Source organism: Phaseolus vulgaris, chromosome 2, assembly GCF_000499845.2.
Source record: "Phaseolus vulgaris cultivar G19833 chromosome 2, P. vulgaris v2.0, whole genome shotgun sequence".
Classification (NCBI taxonomy): domain Eukaryota; kingdom Viridiplantae; phylum Streptophyta; class Magnoliopsida; order Fabales; family Fabaceae; genus Phaseolus; species Phaseolus vulgaris.
In genome coordinates this window covers 44,001,065-44,022,596 of record NC_023758.2, presented here as the reverse complement: position 1 = coordinate 44,022,596, position 21,532 = coordinate 44,001,065, and the positions used below count along the sequence as shown (strand labels likewise).

Sequence of the window (21,532 nt, the reverse complement as noted above, 5' to 3'; positions counted from 1 at the left end):
TTGTTGCACCTATCTATTTTAATTTATATAAACATATCAGATTAGAGTTCTATGGAGTTTGGCAATGATGTAACTAAACTCCTTCCTTGGAAGGGAAGGAGTAAAGGGATCTACGAACGAATGAGAAACCAAATCAGTAAAAATTTCTAGCTACAATAAATAAAGTAAAAATTTAATTTGCAAACTCAATGATGCACTACACATACAACTATTCATAAAGGATGTTTAGGTGTTCCAACCAACAAAAGGTTGGTCCAATAATGTCAATATGTTCCACAATGACCTCTCCTTTACTTTCAAAAGAGTTTCCATTGTCCTCGTGAATTAGAGCAGTGTCTACTTTGTCCCTATAAACTGAGTTTCCTAGTCGAAACATGACTGGTAATTTGTTGTAGTCAATAGCCAGCTCTTCAACTTTCATTTGCAACTGACCACCCACTAGCTTCCAGAAACACTGGGAGGTTTTTGAACTTGCAAATAAGCCGTTGTCATTTACTCATTGGTGGTTAGTTGGTTCTTTGTACTTGGCCGATGGCTTTAACCTGTGACATTTAATTTTCTACTCGAACATAAGATCCTTAAGAGACTAAGGAAGTCAACCACTAGATTAGACAAGTTCTTTAGTCGTATTACCATTTTTATTATACTTATTATTATTAATACAATTTATACATATTATTATTAATATAATTTATACAATTTATAATAATAATATAAATTATATTCATATTATTAATATTATATTAAATATTCATATTTTTTATATTATATTCATATTATTAATAATATTTTTAATGTTATTAATAATATTGTTAATATTATATTCATATTACTAAAATTATATTTCATATTATTATTATATTTATATTATTAATATTATTAGTATTATTAATTATTTTTATTATTAATATTATTAGTATTATAAATATTATTAGTATTATTAATATTATTATTAATAATAAGTATAATAAAAATTATAATAATATATAAGAAATTGACTGTTGTAGTGGTTAAGTTTTTTTTAAGGAACCTTTGTTCGGCGGCGAAGGTGAGAGTGAGGGAAGGCTTGGGCGTTGGCAATGAAAGATGATGGAGTGCAATGCAATGGAAGCGCTTAATATAATAAGCGTGTGTCAAAAAAAAATAATCAAAATTCAAATTCATTTTAATAAAGAAAATCTTATAACGTATTTATTTAGCTTAAAATATTAATAATTTATAATTAATATATATATATATATATTGATATATAACTATATTTATAAATATTAAAAAATTGGAAAAACGTAATTTAAATATTATAAATAATTTCGAATATCTCTTTCATAAATAACTATATTTATAAATATTTATATTTATATAATATATTAATATAATTATGTGTTTTCATAAAAAAAAATAAGATAAATTATATAAATTATGTTTTAATATTTTCAATTGAGATAGGTTAATTTATTTAAATAAGTTATAAATTAAAGTATAAAATTTTATATTAAATAAAAAGAGAGTAAATTCTAGAAAAACAATGTTTGGAGGATTAAAGTATTACTTTAAAATATTAAAACCAACATGCTAACTAATTTACACATAGAACCTACGTGTTAGTGTTAGTGTTAGTGGAATTTACATGCTAACTGATTTACACATGGAATTTACATCATTCTTTCATTTATTATAACCGAGTTACGAGTCACCTCTTTAATGTCTCTAGCAAATATTCATATTATCGTCCAAAAAGTTTGATGACCCTTCTTAGAGGTTCAGTCCCACCCTTAATCTAAATCTTTTTGTCAGTATTTTTAATCTTTCAAATACCTCCTATTGAAAACAATCATCTCATCCAACCTATTCGGTTGGAGATCCCACATCGATCAAAGATAAAAATATTTTATAATATATAAAAGAGTGAAACCTCAGTTTATAAATAGGTTTTATAAGATTTAGTTAAATTTACATTTTCCTTCTTAATATATTATTTCACTATTTTAATACAAAAGACATTTTTTCTTTCTTTATTAGTAAACACATACTATTATGGAGTGCATGATTCTTGAGGGGATGTACACCTATAACAACCCTCAACAGTCTCTTACTTATATGGTGGTAGACTTGTCAAAGACCATGAATGACAGAGTCTATACATTGCTATGCAGGTTTATATCTTAAGTTTATATGTTACAATGTTGATTAAAGTGAATATCCACATTTTTTGGTGGTAAAACATCTTGCTCTAAATATGTATTGCACTTTCTTTAAACTTACTAAAAGTAAACAGTATCAACGAAGTAAATAGATTGTGATAAAACTATTTAAAATAAACATAAATACAAAATTATGTTGAAAGCAAAAGTTAAAAAGTGAGTTGGGGTGAGAGAGGCTCGAACTCTCGACCTCAGGATTACTCTAAAGCTATGAGACCTACGCGCTAGCCAACTGCGCCACCACCCCTTTGATCATTTAAATAGATTTCATAACAAATGTTTTGTTTAAAGTTTAAAAAGAAGGTTGTGATTAAGAAATTGGTTAATCTAATTGATAACATTAAATCTGTTATAAATCTAGCATCGTAATTGTTTTGTTGATACCCCACACACGTGAGTGATGAGCTGCATTATGTTCTTCACGCTCACCTTCAGTGGGCCCACTGTTTAGGAACTAACTCACTTGCTCGGGACCATCTTTTCAATATTTGAAGTACATGTCACAATTTTTTTACATAAAAAAACACAATTTAAACTTTAAAAACCTATTGTATCGGACGGTATGGGCCGTCACTTTGTCTCTACCAAATCTGGTAACACTATAAAAAAAAATTAATTAACATTGATTTTTTAAAAATAAAATATTACTCTATCAATATATTTTCCAAATATACCAATATACTTTTCTATATTATTTTTATTTAATTTAAAATTTTTAAAATTCATTATAATATATATATATATATTATATTATAGTCTCTTAATATATTGTTAAAATTCTCTCTTTATATATTGTTATAATAGTTTCTTAGAAAACACAAATAAATATGATGAAATTTCAAAACTTGTTTACAAAATAACATAATTCATCATCACATAAAAAATATATAGGATCCATGAAATAAAATAAAACATAAAAAAATGTCAATGTCCGATATAAAATATTAGAAACTATTCTGTTTATCATCATTCTTCTTCCTTACACATTGGCATGTAATAAATAGTAAAATGTAACTATATTAATTACCAAATATTTAGTTAATAAATTTAGTAGAAATTTTTTGGTTACTCATTAAATATCAATTTAAAAATTATTTAACAATAGTAGAAACTAATTCAAAAATTATTTTTTTAAAAATATTTTTAATTTAATTACTATTGTAACTAATTATTTTGGATTCTAAAAATTATTTTCTATTTCATGATTTTCTTATAGTGAAACCTATACAAAACTAAATCTTAATAAACTTAAATGATTATCTCGTAATATATAATAATTTTTTTATTGATTATGAAAACTTAAAAAATCTAATAAATTATTTTTTATTGATAGTAGATTAACTGTACATATTTTTATCTGAACCAAGTTCTAAATAATCAATTATTTATGATAATGGATTGTTTTTGAAATAATGTTTATTACTGTATATGCATCACTTTATCACTTTTGCAATTCACAAGATCCATTAATATGGCTTTTAAAATGATTTTAATTTTTTTTTTTAAATTATATAATTTATGCTTAAAGGCATAAAATAAATTTTAATGTATGGAATACATACATTCACGTAAAAAAAGTCAATGCTATTTATAATAGGGGTGACAATGCAAGTTGGCTCATCCCGCATAGACCCGCCCCGCACTTGGTCCGCAAAAAACGAACTGGGTTGGCCCGTCTTGCATAAAATTTGCGGGCTGATTTTTCTAACTCGTCCCGCATAAGGATTGGCCCGTGGCTTGCGGGCCAGCCTGCATAAGACATATTTATTAAAAAAATAATTTTTTAAATAAAATTTTTGATTTTTTTATTTATTTAGATGCATTAGGTAAATTGTCTCATAATATTATTTTCAAGAAACATGCGTAATAAGATATTATTAAAAATTTTAGAATATAAAATATGAGGCTACATGAAGAAAATATGGGGGTGTAGAAAAAAAAATTATACATTTTAAAATTATGCGGATTATGCAAGCCAACCCGTCCCACCCCACACTTGGCTCGCGCGGACTGCGAGTTATGCGGGACGGGCCTAAACAGGCCAGCAGGTTGAAATAAGCAACACCGCGTTTTTCCTAATTTATAAGATACAAAGTCTATTTGGTAAATAATAATTATAGATTATAGTAATGTTATTAATGATAGTGATGGATTAACTATAATTTAGACAAAAATTATATTTTATAAATAAATAAATAAATAAATAAATTTTTATTTATTTTTATGAATATTTAGATTTGGATGATGCATAAAATGCTTTAATAGATTTTTAAATTGTATTTTAATATAAACTATCTATTTTTTTATATGATATACAAATTTAGTTGCTCCCATCTCTCATAATAGTATTTGTTATCCCACTTTAAAGAATGATCTTCATAATCAGTCCAAATTTCATATTATGTTTAGTTTCTTTACCTCTCTTAACTCAAAAAATACATATAATTACATTGCCGTTTTTTATTTTCTTTAAACCATTACTATCAAAGCATTATTATACATTGTTTTATTTCTCATGTCATTTTCACTAACATATGTCAATCTGTCTTTTGTAAACCATATAATTATTACAAAAATATTAAATTGCACATTCACACGGATAAGAGGATAAAATGAATAATTTAAAGGTTATGTAACATTATTCTCTAATAAATTTATACTTCTGAAAATAAAATAGAACAAATTTTAACTAAATATTTTTTTTGTTCCTTAAAATAAAAAGAACATTCCGTTTATAACAGTTGTGAAAGGAAAAACATTTCCAATTATTAATTGTTGTAACAATTGTGAAAGAAGTCTTTTAAAGGATATAATCCATTCAGATCAAACAATTGTGAAGAAGGTTTGTGTAAGAAACCTTAATTTATATTAGGATTTGTTATATATTATGTAATATATATATTTCAGATTATATATTTCACTTACTACTACAAATACATATTACAATGTTTAAAACAACTAAGGCATACTTATTCAATGAGTTATACGTTTCACACGTTTAACTCCACTTCTATTGTAATTAAAGAAGAGTATGTGAATTTTAATATTTGATACGTAATTTCCATTAGTAATAATAGTGACAAAGTTCAACTTTACCACATAAAATTAATATAACAAAGTTCTAATATTTATAAAATGAAAATTTGCCATTGATAATTCATTTAAATCAAATTCGGTTTTTAAATCACTAATTAAATTAATTAGATTTCATAATTATTGTAGAAGGTGCAATTCCAGAGACTAAGACTATCATGCAGGGAAGCTCGTGCGTTGAACGCAGAAAAAAGAGTTGTGTGTTAGGCAAATTCTTCCAACAACATATTAATTTGAACATGTATCTTATCATCTTTTAAATTTTTTAAAATTATCATCTATTTTAGATTTGAAAATTTTAAAATGAAAATCTTATTAAAAAAAATTAAATTCAAAATGTAAAATTTACATTTTAGAAAAGAAAATTCAGAATACAAAATCTAGAAATACATTATGGAAAAAAAAAATTAAAAAATGTGTTCCAAAAATCTAAATTTTAAAATGTATTCCAGAAAAAAGTTTCAAAAATAATTTTTTTATCTACACCCTCCTTTTATTCAAGATTATTTTTGTCATTTTCAGAAGCATTTTTGTCATTTTAGTGATAAATCAGTGCATGTTGAGATTGATATGTTGCGGGAAGAATTTGCCTTGTGTTTATTTGTCGATTACTATAAAACAAAGGCTAGAATGACCCTTAGTTCACAATCAAATAAACTGTATTGACTTTTTTTGCTGATATTCTTTGTGTGAATTTAGAAAACAAAGGAGTTTGGACAGTAGTTCAGTGTACCAAAGAATTCAAGTGAATTAGCTCATTGGAAAAAAAAAAGTAGAAAAAAAGGCCCAATTTAATCTTATTCTGTAAGCTTCTTCGAGTGTGCAGCTTTGAAGGAACTAAATGCCTCCTGAGTTCAAGAAGATGATGTTGATACATAGAATCTGAAAAGGATTTGATTGTAATTATAATCTTTCACTATCTGTATATAATAATATAATAGTATAATAAAAAGGGTAGTTAATCCACAGCTTATAAATGCTGCTTCTGCGGTGTTATATACAATATATGACTTAGTAGCTTCAAGTATTTTACAGATTACAAGGCTGTACTATGTTAACCAGCTCAGACCTGATCATAGATCAAAACTCGACAGTCATAAAGACTTAATCATCATATTTACACTATTTTCAAAATTAATAACATCTTCAAATGGATGGACCAACTTATCAAGTAAATAAAAAGGCTTAAAGCTGTACATGTGTTTTACTGATTTAACATTAGCATTAATAGCAGAAGAAGCATAAGTGTACTATACCATGGGTTATGTACTATATCTGGTGCTTACTACCTCGCATAAGCAACAGGTTTTTCATCTCTTTGTAACCGTGGAACTCTTCCAGTGCATCAGCTGTGGTTTTTCTAGTGGCTATGATCCCAGAAGACATGATGCTCGCTGCTCTTGATGCCTCTAGGATCTGACTGGGCCCTTGAATGTTATTGTTCCAGGTTTCAAGATTTGTAACTCCTTGTGACAGGTGTTGTGAAGTGGAGAAATCTTGACGGAGAGGTGGTGCTTTCTTCAGCATTTGCACAAGCGCACCAACAGCAGCATCATGAGACTTTCTAATGGGAAAGAATCCTCCAGCTTCAAGAGTCTCAGCTAAAAGACCTTGATCTAGAGATTCAGCTCTGGTCATGCACAAGGAATCATGTTAAAATTGCTAAATTAAAACACGGTCTAGCAAATTTATGGCATTTATAGCTTAAAAGAAATAACCAATTGTATGCTTTCTTTGAAGTTTGACTCAATATAGAGAAATAAAACAAGCTTTTGTAATTAGCACAAGAATCCATGTGAAGTTGTGAAACGACTAACAAACCTTAAAGTAGACTTCTACTTGATGGATAACAAGTTAACAGTCATTCAAAATAAAACTTAAGACTACGTCTGCTAGTCAAAGCTCAATTAAATAAAATATTTAACTTTGAGATTTACAAGAGTGACTAAATTACATAACATCTGAAAGATGGTCCACAAAAAAAACAACAGCTTACTTTATGCAGCAAATTGTTTTTCATGCATGCAACACTAGATGCCAAATCAACCAATTAATTCCTACAATACTATAGTAATTCCTATACTGATACCAAATACCACCTAATATCTTTGCCTTCAGTCATTTCTCAAACCGCGCTTAAACTATTTTATATCTGTTGAAGGCTAAGCAAATTAAAGTGTTTATCAAGGACGGTTCTGCCTCTTAACACCGAGCTTTTTATATGGGGTGGTTTCCCATGCACTTGGGTGTTTATCATAAGGAATCCATAACTCCCTTTGAAGGAACATCCAATTTAATCACTAGTATTAGAAATTCATGGACCTTTCCAACAAATGGGAGATCACCCAACACAATAAAGGAGACCAATTAAGACTTTACCCCAGATAAACCAGGGTCCTTTCTCATGAGAGGTCTAACTTCCACTCTGCAGTAAGTCGTATATCAATATTGGGTCCAATATCAATAATATTGATGCTATTTCCCAAGATGACATGAGGATGATCCTCAAAACCATGGCCTCCAATCCAGTGCAGAATGCTTCCATATTAAAGGCTGTCTCTCTGCCTCTTAACATGTCATGGACCATAGATTGTGGCCTATCTCTGGTAGTCTCTCCATGGATGTTTCAAAGGAATTTATATTTCAACTATGCAAAGATCAGGAAAAATTGAAAAACTCTTGGTTTTTCATATTCTTTGCGTATTTTCTTTATCTTTCTCGGAGGATATTTTAAGACTTATTTGGTTTGAGAAGACGTTCTATTTTAATTTCATTAGTAATTACCAAAATGTCAACTTATTTTCATTTTATTTCTTGTTTTCTTGACAGACTAATATGGGAAAGGAAACATTGGAAACTACAAAATATTGTTTTCACTATATCCAATACAAGAAAAATCTTCAGTCATTCTATACAAAAGGTTGGTCTTATATTTGAATCAATGGCAAGACAAAACCGAGGTTCCAGAAGAAAAGCTCACCCTTCTTCTTTTACAGAGAATTGCGGATCCCTTAAAACAATTTTACAATCAAATGACAGTAAGGATACATATGATCCTGGCTTTCTGTCTATACACCCCTCTCTAATATTCGACTACGATTTTAGACATAACTATCTGAAGAACTATCAAAAAATTTGTCAGCCAGAGAATCAATAGAACTATAGAAGGGAGAACATGAAGGGCTTGTGCAACAGTAAATAGATTAATGTTGAGGGTTTCAATGTTCTAGTTTAAGAAACCGCTAAAGAAGAAAAGGCAGAGCCAGCATATTCATTCACTCCAAATATGCCACATCAATCACTTATTTCTGGAAAGTATATCATTAAATACCAATAAAATACACTTTCAAAGATGGGGAAAAATAATGTAAAGGAATCTAAACCAATTCAATAGTATAGTCATTTCTATCTTAAAAATTTACAAAAGTAGGTGTATTTACCAATTAATGTAAAGATGATAATCTCTAAAGCGGAAAAGAAGGAAAGTTATAAACTCTTATACTACTGGGTAAAACTCAGCTGGAGATAGAAATAATGAAATTAAAACAATAGAGCTTATTTCTGATTTTGCTTCTATTTTTAAATCAGTTAGTCAATTTTTGTTCCATTCCTAGAGAAATTATTAGACAATATCTAAACCAGACCACCCAAAACCCCACAAGTCTATTAACCTAGACTTTTACAGACACAAACATGAAATCCCAGTGGGATGGAAGTGCTCCTGTTCCTGTTGTTCAACCTGAATTACCTGCTTTAAAGGCCATTACGGATTAGATTGTATCCTATTTGTGAATAACAAAATACGGTCAAAGAGAAAGACAAATTTTAATGCAAGGACCCCCACAACATATCGTAGGATCCACTAGTCATATTCATAACGATTGTTGTCCTCTCTCCAAGAAGAGCATATTTAGTTATTACTTATGACAACATTTAGTTACTACTTATGAGCACATTTAGTTACTACTTATGAGAACATTTAGTTACTACTTATGAGCACATTTAGTTACTACTTATGAGCAAATCTAGCTTATATTCTTTTCTTATGCAAATGATCAATATATAAGCAAATATACAGTACCTGCTTCCTGGATCCGTAATATCATCATCCACATCAAATGGACAAGTAAAATCAGTATCATCAAAATCATCCTGATAAGACCTACTGGAGCTTCTGGAAATTGAAATTTGTGGCGAGCTGTTAGCTGATATCTTGAGTCCAGAATATTTTCGAGACTCATCTCTTCCAAGAGAAAACAACTGCAAAAAGCAGAAGACACCCTTAACAAATCAAATATATTTTGAACAATGGAAAAAGTCCATCGTGGTTAGCACACAGCATACCTTCTCAGTTGTTGCACCAGTTTGCATAGCATTTGTACTTCTATCAATCTTAGCAGTGTCCCTTGAACCTCTTAAGGGAGGAGAAGGACGCACATTATACAGATTGGAGTAGCGAGGGGAATTAGCAACTTCAGCAGGTATGCTGACAGGAGCACTTCCAGATCGTAAAAGTGGTTTGCATGGTAGTGGTCCTGAATTATCGGTTGAAGGTGATGGAGAGGGATAATAATCATCAAAATTTGTATTCTTCTTTTGAATCAAAGACATCTCAGTAGGATGAGGAGGCAAACTTGCAGGGGGGTAAGGCCGCAAAGATGAGAATGATTCCGAATAAGTAGGGGAAGGTAAATAAGATGGAGGTGAGGCTCTATAATGTTCGAAACTCAAACTGCGCTGCCTTGAAGATGGCAACGATGATGGGGAGACATGAGTTGGCAAGCCTGCCACGGGAAGAGAAACCCTCCTCCACCGATCAGCCAATGGACTCCCAACATAATCTGCTATAACTTGTGGGGACATTGGAGTCGAAGGTTCTGAGCTCACACCTGAGGCTAAGGGGCAATACATCACACTAAGACACAGCCTACCAGAAGAAGTATCCACAGGGGTGAACCCGAATTTCGTCATTTCAGCCTCTTCTTTACGGGTGAAGGGCTCAACAAAAGAAGACACACGGTGAGCAAGGGTAAAATCCCTAATTTGTCCAGAAGAATTAAGCTCTCTGAAAACTTTATAGGCAGGTAAAAGTCTAAGGGTGGAATACAAAGACCTCAAAAGCAAAGTTGATTTCTTATACAAGTTATGCAGAGAAACACTGCTTGACCTCCTACTGCCAGAACTAGAATCCCTAGTCTTCCTACTCTCATACTGCACAACCCACCTCTCCACAATCTTTTCACTTCTTCCCACAACCCCCAATTCTTCCTGATCAGTGTTCCAGCCAAAAGGGCATCTTTCCTTCAGCGAAGAACTCCTAGGGAAAACCCTTCTTGGAGAAAAACTCGCGGTCACAGGGTCCCAATCCAGAGGCCTCTGCACTAAGATCACATCAATCACTATGCACTCAAGATTGTTCTGGCGCCAGATGTCAATGTTTTCCAACGCCGCCGGGCACTCCCGGAGCGCCAAATTGAACCACTTATCCCTCGGCCGCACACTAGACGAAGACGAAGACGATGAACATGGAGACAAAACAACTTGATCACCGTAGAAATTGCGAGAGGACACATAGGGTGCCCTTGATTCGAGTATTATATGAAGGCTCTTGGCAAAGAACTCAGTGATTATCTGTTCCATCTTTGCAGCATCAGAGTGTGCATTACCATGAGAGGAAGCCATTACCTTTAGGTGTCAACAACCCAACACAACCCTCGGCAACGAACAAAAGGTCCAATTTTCCACGTCAGCTAGACCACCGATTGGAGTGCGTTTCACTGCATCAAACATGAGACACAAGAACTTGAGAAAAATTCAAATGCAACATAAGCACCCATGAACTCTATTGCTATTAATATTACTAGGTTGTCTAAAAAGAACCCGACAACAACAATGTCAAAGGGTATCCGATTGTAGTAAAAGAGCAGCAGCGTATTGGAGAATTGAGAAGAAAGGCATGTGTTGGTAAAGGAAGAGAATTGTGTATGAGAGAGTGAGAGAATAAAAGATTTGTTAGTCTGTTACCTGTGGGGTGCATGTGAGATGCAGGGTCTTATCTTTGATTCTGTTGCGCTGTGTTGTGTGAGTTTACACAAAAACAAAGGAAACTAAAGAAATATAATGAAGAGAAGAGTGTTGAGGGAAGCAAAGAAAGTAGGACTGGTTCAGGAGTGGAAATGTGGGTCCCTTTGGGAGTGGCCGTTGTTCGCTATACGCTTCTATTCTTTCTCTCTGTTTCTCTTTCACCTATAATTCCCTTCTTTTTAGTTAATTAATAACAACATACCAATATATATATATAAAAATAAATATAATATTTTACTTCCTCAATTTTTTAAAACTATAAATCTTTAGTATTGTTATTATATTAGAAGAATATTACCTATAATGTGGTAACCTCCTATTTGTTCTCTTTTTCTAATTTTTTTACTACAAAATAATATTGTAAATATATTCATAAAATAAGTTATACTATTAAAAAGTCACATAACAAATAAATAAGTTAGTTTCTCGTTAAAATAATGTAATTCATGTATTTACTAAAATGACCAAATTGTTTTTAAGTACATTTTCTTTGGTAAGTCATGTTCTCGTGGAATGACTTCATATAATAGTTTAAATTGAAGTCGTATTTCTACATTGTGACTTTAGTATTGAATTGTAACGTGAAGCTTAAAAACAATTTTAATTAATAATAAAATTATTATTGCGGGGAACGAATTTAGTGTAAAATATGCAAAGTTAAAGTTATACACAGAAAATAATTTCAGTGTATTATTCGATTGAAGTTGTGACTTCACGCTTCACAACTTTAACTTTACATATTTTACACATATTTTGTTTTTTACAATTATGATTTTATTATTAATTAAAATCGTTATAAACTCTCGTAACTTTTAATAATTTAATTCAACACAAAAGGGTTTAAAAAAAATCGAAACTGAAATCGCGATTTCTGTTATATAAAGTTTCTTAAGATGACTTACCTAAAACCGTAATTAAATTTTTTTTCCACATTCTGATAAATATAGGATAAAATTACTCTATTTTAACATAAAAGCCAAATAAGTCAAATTCAAACTTTTTTTTCCAAGAATGTCAAACTCAATCCTACCAGAGTTTGACGTAACCCAGCATACTTTCTCTTCACCTAAATATTAAATTTGAAAAACTAAAAAGAAAATTCAAACTACTTTTATCCCCAGACTAAAAAAATTGATTTTTTTTAATTTAAAATAGAGTCATCCTGAAATTTAGATTTAAAAGGCATATTTAAGCCAAACTTTGATGAAAATATATAAATTTTAAAATTAATGCACTATAACTGATTAAGATAAAATTAAGAATACACGGATTATAAAATAAATTATAAAATATGTAGAGTTAATTTTAAAAAATATATGGACGACTGTACGGGTGTATTGTGAAAATTTGAAAAAAGAAGTAATACTTAAAATTAATTTAACTGATCAAATAATATCTAATGATGATAATATAAATTTTAAAAATCATAATAAATTTTTATAAATATGGTTAGAAAAAAATACTAAACCTTGACAACGTATAACATTTTTGTTTTATTATCTGATAAGCTATTATGTATGATAATTTTATTAATTTGAATAATATTTTAAAAATAATTTGTAATTAGAAAATATATTTTTTATATTATTTAATATTTGTATATAAATATTTTTATATTTAGTAATAATTTAAACATTTTATTATTGATTATGTTAAGACTAGATTCTTTGACTCCAGAATGTTATTATTATTAAGACTAGATTACTCTACTTTATTACTTTTTTATCTTTTAATATTGGTTTTTGTTTTCACCAGAACTTGTTTTCTTTATTAGACAAGTTTGGTATTCTAACACGTGGGAATATTACAGGATGAATTATTTTATATGATTAAAAATTATATTAAAACAAATTAAAGAATAATATATTTAGATCCATATTAATAATACATGATATGATTGTTTTTAACTATTATTTAAAACACCATCATTCAAATATTCTAATTTATATACAAAAATGAAAATATTAATTTGTTTCGAGAGATACACACAAGAGTTGGTCTCAAATAAATAATCGGATAAAAGATCAAATATACAAAGTTTCATCTTTGTATTTTATGTTTTTATCCTTCTCCGCTTCACTGTATCTTTCTTTAGTTGAATTGCAAGCATATCTTTTGATAGAGAGCTATAGATTAATATTTCTAAATATTAAGATTATTTTTTAATGTGATTGTATATTTGTTTTTTTGTTCTAGTTCTCCGGGCACAATCAATTACTGTGTTCACAAAAAAATTAATTACAGCGACCAACTTAGTCTAAAATATATTCAAAAAGTCGGTTAAAATTTAAAACAAAATATTTATAAGAATAATAAGGCTTGATTATGCTCTTTTTTTTCTGTCCCAAAATTTGTGATTTTGTTATCTGAAATTTAGAACGAAGTTGAGTTTATAGGTTACTATTTTAATCTAGAAAAACTGTTACTGAAAAACTGAGATGGTAAGAATTTGTGTATACAAAAGAGAAGAATTATAGATTATAAATGAAAAAGAAATATTTATTCAAAAGGAGAATACTATTATATTATAAAAGAAAAGAAAATAATAAATTTGGAATATTATTGTATTTATAACTAAATCCAGTAAACAAAAAATAATTTTATGAATACTAAAATATTGTCTATATTAATTTTTTTGAATTAAAAAAAGAGTGAAGGGACCGAGACTCTCCTTCCTGTCGCTATCGGAACAGTTGAGTTGAATAATTCAAAGGTTAGTTTTTCATATTTTTGCGTACAACAGAACAACTTGCCACAAAGCATGTATTTTTCCTCATTTTTTGTCTAGAAACATGTTTCTATTTTAAAACCAGAAAAGAGGTTTTAGAAAGAAATAATGTTTTGTAGTTTTCGCATGAAGATTGTAAAACAGTTGAAGAAGGTATGATTGCATTTGTGGGAATGTGTGAATAATAATGCACACGACGCCCCACATGACTCATGGCCTCATCATCTTCTCAGAAACAAAAGGAAAGTGTGCATAGTAAAAACTGGGGATACAAATAGCAAGAATAAAAAAAAAACTTTCCAGGCCTTCGAAGGTAGTTTGGGCCCGAAATGGACATCTGCAATTTTTCTAGCTGTTAAGACGTTTTCTTCCTGCGCCTTCATAAAGTTTCTTCTTAAGCGAAAAGATTATTTAACCTTTAAAAAATATATTATGGATTGCAAAAAATAAATTACAAATTTTACAATTCAGAATATATTATTTTTAAGAAAAATATTTCATATTATAGGATTTAAATGTATTTATGGAATGAAAAATTATTAATAAAATTAAGGATTATTTTAGTATTTTAAGAAGTATGGGGTGCTAAAAAAAACTTTGGAAGTGCAGAAAGAAAACGCCAGCTGTGATACTTTCAGTCTTGTGATGTAGTAGTTCATATTTAATGGGCTTCTCTTCACCGCCTAACTTCTATTCATTCGAATTAGAGGGATTATTGAATAAGGGAAATTGCTTCCTGAACCATATCAATCCACCCAATTTCAATATGAAAAGACGAAAAGACCCTTAAATAAAATGGGTACACATAAAATTACATTCAAAATCCCTTTTCCAGAATATGTTTTTGGATTTTTTTTTCAAAACGAATTTTTTGAATAGCAAATTTTCTTTTCCGGAATGAAATTTTGATTTATGTTTCCAAATTTATATTTCTGTAACACAATAATCTGTTCTGGATATATTAATTTTGGATTTTCATTTTTGAAATAAAGAACGGAAATTGAAAATTGTGTTGGGTGCAGGTTTAAAAATATTGTGTGTAGGAAGAATATACCTTGAATAAGTCATGAATGGATTGTGTGAAAATTTTCCTTGCACCTCTATATCAATATGAAAAGTTTGTTTTGACCTTTTTCAAAAATTTAAATAACTTTAAATGGAGAATAATTTTATATTTTTAAATAATCTCTGTCGCACCCTTCGACCACATACCTTTTCAATCGCAACACTTTCATTACGTAGTATTTGAGAAAGTAATTCCATCATTTGAGCGAGTGTGAGAGATTTGACGGGAAGATTCGTTGTATTTGACGTTTTCCAATGCGAAAATATTTTGTACTTAATTTTTGCACTTTTGCTCTTTTTTTCTAGGTTTTGTGACTTCCAAAAAAAATAAAAAAAATATAAGTGAACAAAAACACTGCAACCACAAGTAAAAATACTATAAAACTTATCTCAATCACCGATATTTACAACCAGTCACTACAAGCAACCACTATCACTTGAAAATGATAAATAAAGCATCATGACGCTCTCCATCAGACTCCTTTCGGAGAAGATACGAAGATCCGGGAAGAATCTTGCTAGATAGTATTTTCTTAAGAAAATAGGAATAATTTTCTTAGTTGTTTTTCCATTTAAAAACAATTTCTTTTACAATAATATATTCTAAATGTGATTGTAGAGTAATTTCTCTAATGCAAAAATTAAAAAAGAATTTAACTCTTAGTCTAAAAGCGTCATTAATAATTTACATTGGAGATGCCTTTACTAAAACATGATAAGTACTATGCCGGTAATTAACAATCAATATTACAAATAACACATTTCTAATGGCACTTTAACTATCCTATCCGATCATTTTAATTAAATATGTTTTTTTTTTCTTTATTTTTAAATTTTTGTAATTTAAAAAAATTGCTTTAGGTCTTCCATCCAGACATTAAAAATGAATATTTTTAGAAGAAAAATAAAATGCGATTGAGTATTTTTATAGTAATAATATAAAATTAAAGTAACTTATCATGTAGACGATTTATAATCGTTAGTCATACAACTAAAATGTTTAATTGTATATGTTATAGAAAAAGTGAAATAAATATTTTTCAAATTACAAGTACTACAAATATCAATTTTAAATCTGGAGAAAAAAATGAGTTTATCCGACTAAAAGCAAATTTAAATTAATATAACAAATTAAAAACACTAGAAAATTGATTTAAGCTTAGTAGAAAAGTGAATTTCCATACAAAATTAATAGAAGCCGAACTTGTAGCTTAATACTTCCATGAAAAAAAAAAATGGACTTCATTGGAAGAGTATTCTCTTCTTAATTGGAGAAACAAAATTACACATAACTTGTTTATGCATTAATTTGTATGTAAATGGAGGAACATGACACAGTTAGCGTAAAATGCAATTAAACTTTTTTATTAATAAAAATAATAAACAAATATAGAGTATTTTATAAATGTTTCAACCATAAAATTATGATGTGAGCATAACTTACTAAAAAGAAGTTTAAAACTTTATAATAAAACTCAAACATATAATCCAAGGAAACCTTCAAATTCTTACAAACTTGTTTCTACCTTTAGAAGTACAGTAATCCTATCTAACCCTAATCCAAGATTTAAGTTAAAAACATTTATAATCAGTAAAAAAAAGTCCAGAAAATCATAACCAATAATTCATGTATAGGAATTAGTGGACAATAACTCCGCACACCCGTATATTATTTTTTTATCAAAAATAAAAAATCAATAAATATAAATAATTTCAAAGTACTCAATCCTTTATAAAAAAAGTGTATATTAATTTTTTCTAATTTCAAAAAACATCTTCAAAGAACAACAAAAACAACTCTCCTATTAAAAACCTAAAAAATCATCAAAAGTAAAAATTCGCAAGGTACAACATAAAAAAAACAACCTCATAAAAAAAAATAAAAATCCAAACACTAATTAAAATAAAATAATAAAACAAAGTGTGACTTAAAAATAATCAAAGACTAAACATTTATTTGAACCAAACAATTCATATCCATAAATTTGCGGATTATCTTTTATGGAAGAACTTAATTACCTTTTATGAAGAACTTTTAAACCCAAGAGTCTCGTGACAAAGTCAATTAAACCTAAATTTTACACTTTACATTAAAATAGTGAAACACAATAGGTTTTTATTTTTTCTGTTTAAAAAGAAATAAAAATTGAGACCACGAATCTCAATAAGAAAAGCAGAAAGTGGTTTGCAGGAGTCTCTGCCATGATAATTCTTATCAAGAGATGGTGAGAAGAAGATTTGATTTGAGCACTTTGTTGAAAGAGATATTCTTACGAAGGAGATTGGTTTGCTATTGGAATCTGAGTACGAGATTACGATTCTATACTACTTGCACATATATTAACTTCACGATTACGTGTAACCCATGTCATCTATTCAAGTTAGAAAAGACATGTAAATTTACATAAACTCATATTATAATAAATTTATTGATTTTTCATCCATAAATATCCATGATTAAAATATGTAAGTAACTTTAAATTTATATGGATCAAAACGCATAAAATAATAAACATTCTAAAAAAATATTAATTTTATTATTTTAAAATTAATTAATATTTAATTGTTTTTTTTATAGTGTAGCTTTTATTATCCTAACTTAAATATCGTATCATATTACGGGTTTTTTATATTGAGATTCAGTTTTTGTTTTATAAAGTAAATTTCATTCATAAAAAATAGTTATTAGTATAAATAATTAAAATATATAAGCAATTTTGACCAGATTTAATATTGTACAAAAAAAATTAATGGAATCTTTTTGTGATATCATAGAACAAAAATTGTATATGAATATTACATGCTTATTAAAGATTTATTTTATTCTGTAAATGGATGACGATGTATTAATTAAGAAAAATAGAAATTTAGATGTAATAAAGACTAATATAATATATCTTGGTAAATATTATTAATATTATTTTGTTTAACAATAATTTTTATTATAAATAAAAAATATTGAAAGGATATTTCAATCCTTATATCAAAAGATTACATAAAATAGTTTAATAAAAAAATTCCTAACATACAATCTCAAAAAGATCTAATAAAATCCTTATATCAAAAGTTTACATAAAATAGTTTAATAAAAAAATTCCTTACATACAATCTCAAAAAGATCTAATAAAATCCTTATATCAAAAGATTATATAAAATAGTTTAATAAAAAAATTCCTTACATACAATCTCAAAAAGATCTAATAAAATTTATAGTAGGAACCCAAAGATATAACTAGATGGAAGAGACTCAACTATACTAGTCATGATTATAAAGAAATATCTAAATCAAAAGATCTTTTTAAATCATGTATCATGTATATACATTGTATCTTTTTAAAGTACTAATCAGGTTTGATTTCCTGATCCTTAATTTTTGTTTTTTTATTTAAAAAATTTAGCTTAGATTATCTGTCATGTGGTGTTGTGTGTTAAATCATTATCTTTTTAACAATACCATCAAGTTAATCTAACGAAAGAGATAAAAAAGTTGATTACTTTTTATTGTGACTTTTATACCTCAAATTTTGATAATAATATAATAATTTTGATAAGGTGATTACTGGGGATACGATTTCCTTTTTTTCCTTTAACAGTAAATACAAAAATAATAATATGTATTGTTATTAAACAGATATATTATTGATTGCATATTATGCATAGGAGTATAATTTTGTATGTCGAGTGAATCATATGTAAAATGTTTCATAACTTTTTCATGTTTTTATTTATGGATTAATCTATAGGTTATTACTTGCACATAAATTAGTAGGTGAATAAGTTACACATGGTTGGAAAAAAACCGCAGTAGATGAGAATAGTATATTTAAAAAATGAAAGTTTGATCCTTGTAGCATGGTTTATGATACATGGAGTGGGGTGACCTAATAAAAGCGAACAGCGATGAGCAAAGCACAGAAACAAAAAGAAGAAAAGAAAGCGAGGAAAAGCCAAAAAGCGAGCATTCAAATACTGAAAAGAGCTGCACAAAAATCAAACATGGGATCTTTGGAGCAGATAGTTAAGTGAGGTTTGCATTAACCACAGCCACGGATATTATATTGCTCTTTCCCATCTCCTGTTAACACCGCACATACTTTGCAATTTTATCACTTATCTTCTTTCTTAATCTTCTCCTTCAAATTCGGTAATTGCATAAAAAAAAGTAATGGATCGTCTCTACAAATACGTGAATCAGACACAAATAAGTGTCAAGATTATGTAAAGATTTCCATTTTTTTTTCGTTCTATTTTCCGAACAGTTGTGGGCCCAGATTTTTCTGATAAATTAAAATAATCAATTTCTGAAAATTACGTCAAAAATACAAATGGACTGATCGCAAAAATACTAACATAAAGAATTGTGTTTAACAGTACACTTTTTTTTATCAACAATAAAAAATAAATAAATAGGAACCACTTCAGGTGTGGTTCAACCTTTATACATAAATAGTTAGCGCCTTATCAACCTCCAACCAAAAACACCTTCCAACTTAAATAAGGAACAATCAGAGCTACTCAAGAAAGCATTAAACAACTAGCTTTATACAATCCACTGGATTCAAAACTCAGTTGGAGTACATAAAGGGATTACAACAGGACTGTATTTAGATTGTAAAATTGGTAGTAAAACTTTGACAACTAATTATATACTAATTAAATATTAATTTTAAAAAAAATATAAATTTAGAAAGTATTTTATATATAATAATTTTTTAAAATAATATATAGTTTAACTAATGACTAATTATTTTTTATTTTTAAAATTAATTTTTATCTAATAATTTTATTTTTTTAAGTAGTGAAGCTACTATTTTGGATTTAGTTGAAAGCTGTTTATGGAGCATCATGGGGATCCTACTAGGACCGGAACAACAGTTAATATTAATTTGTAGTATTTTATTGTCTGAATAGTATTTATTATCAACAAGTTTTGAATAGAGGGTGTATAGTGGCACACTGTGTTAGGGTTTAGTATGAATGAAGAAATGGCGTTTAAAATGTAGTAGATGTGGCTGGGAAGTCCCAGTCATGGCGTGTGAAGCACCACAGATAAGTGGGAGAAAAATAAAGACGATAACTGGTCAAGGATTATCCATTGCGATTCTGGAGCTGGTAGCCGCAATTGCAAAACCCTAGATTAATGCATGTGGCTATATATTATATATACACAACTTAACCAACTTTTCACTCTTTCACTTGTTAAATTAACCACTTGTGGCTTCTGAGTGTAACTGAATCCTCATGGATAGGATGAAAATCACCAAGATCTTCACAAATATATCTCAACCCTAACATATAAACAAAACACACCATGTTTTTCTTTTTCAACTTTCTATGGAACATTCCATCTTTTTATATTGCTCTATTCATACTTAATATAATAAATTAAAATAATTATCTATCTTATATGAATGGATTTTTTACTACTGGAAGACCGAAAGGTCGAATAGTCGACAAGACCAAACGAATATGAAAGCAGATGATAAACCGTGATTAATCATAATAAATCAGTTTAACCATAAACCATGATTAAAGCACAAATGGACCTTTGGCGCGGTCCAAAAGAAGGCCCATAACAGCTGAAGTTCAACACAAGACTATAAATATTATAAGGGATCCTGTGCCAGAGGTAATCTTCTGATCCCTAGTTTATCCACATATTATACTCAGACTGACTTGAGCGTCGGAATACCTTCGCATGTACCTCACTCCGCTGTTCTTGGAGGACTTGTCAGACGGAGACGCCGAATACAGAAGCTGCAAAGATGAAAAAACGGAAGGTACATGAGTCATTCTAAGAGGTATTCGACCTTGTAAGAAAAAAATTAATTTTAAACACATTATATATAGTTGGGTCACGGGAGAGTGGATGCAACCCTAGCAGAAATCTAGTTGTAATCCTTGGTGAAGACATAGCATGTGTTCATAAAATGGAGACTACATAATCTAACATCCTATATATTAACTATGTTATGCATAGTGGTTATACATATGTGGTCTTCAAAAGACCATTTCCTGTGTCGGCAATTCCCTTATCTCTCTGGATGTGGGACCAGAGAAACAATAACAGTAGTAGTGAGATCCAACCCACCAAGATACGGATCAAAGTAGTGGTACTTGTAGTACTGCCAGAGCAAAAAGCAAAAGCATTTTCTTTAAAAATGCCCAACCACACTGCTCTCTCTTCCCTGCTTAATTACTGTGCACGACTCTAGTTTCTTAATCACTACAAACTAAACAAATCAAGTTCATAAAAAAAACAAAAATAAACCACTTGTCTTCTACCGTACCTCGTTAAATTTATAATAATACCTCCACCCCTGAATCAACCACTTTCCTCGTAAAAAGTAAGCTCTAGACA

General features: G+C 28.9%; 1 protein-coding gene, 1 long non-coding RNA gene and 1 other non-coding gene across 4 annotated transcripts; all 3 read right to left on the bottom strand.

The window, feature by feature from the left end:
* Nucleotides 1-2,363: 2,363 nt before the first annotated feature.
* Nucleotides 2,364-2,448, bottom strand: TRNAM-CAU (transfer RNA methionine (anticodon CAU)). Its single transcript is given in 2 exon segments — nucleotides 2,364-2,399; nucleotides 2,411-2,448. It is a non-coding gene; the product is annotated as a tRNA-Met (tRNA).
* Nucleotides 2,449-5,933: 3,485 nt separating this feature from the next.
* On the bottom strand, nucleotides 5,934-11,538 carry LOC137812453 (autophagy-related protein 13b). 2 transcript variants are annotated; one of them, XM_068614430.1, is made up of 5 exons: nucleotides 11,319-11,459; nucleotides 9,639-11,071; nucleotides 9,376-9,554; nucleotides 6,551-6,924; nucleotides 5,934-6,176 (listed from the first exon to the last, which is right to left on the bottom strand). In XM_068614430.1, exons 2-4 carry the CDS (start codon nucleotides 10,974-10,976, stop codon nucleotides 6,564-6,566), a joined length of 1,878 nt encoding a protein of 625 aa, XP_068470531.1. In that variant the 5' UTR covers nucleotides 10,977-11,071; nucleotides 11,319-11,459; the 3' UTR covers nucleotides 5,934-6,176; nucleotides 6,551-6,563. The 2 variants fall into 2 exon arrangements, with proteins under 2 accessions (XP_068470531.1, XP_068470529.1); XM_068614428.1 differs by lacking the exon at nucleotides 5,934-6,176 and having other exon boundaries at nucleotides 6,250-6,924; nucleotides 11,319-11,538.
* A 9,099-nt stretch (nucleotides 11,539-20,637) lies between these two features.
* Nucleotides 20,638-21,112, bottom strand: LOC137809800 (uncharacterized). The gene is made up of 2 exons (XR_011080813.1): nucleotides 21,011-21,112; nucleotides 20,638-20,928 (listed from the first exon to the last, which is right to left on the bottom strand). It is a non-coding gene; the product is annotated as an uncharacterized lncRNA (long non-coding RNA).
* Between the last annotated feature and the right edge of the window lie 420 nt (nucleotides 21,113-21,532).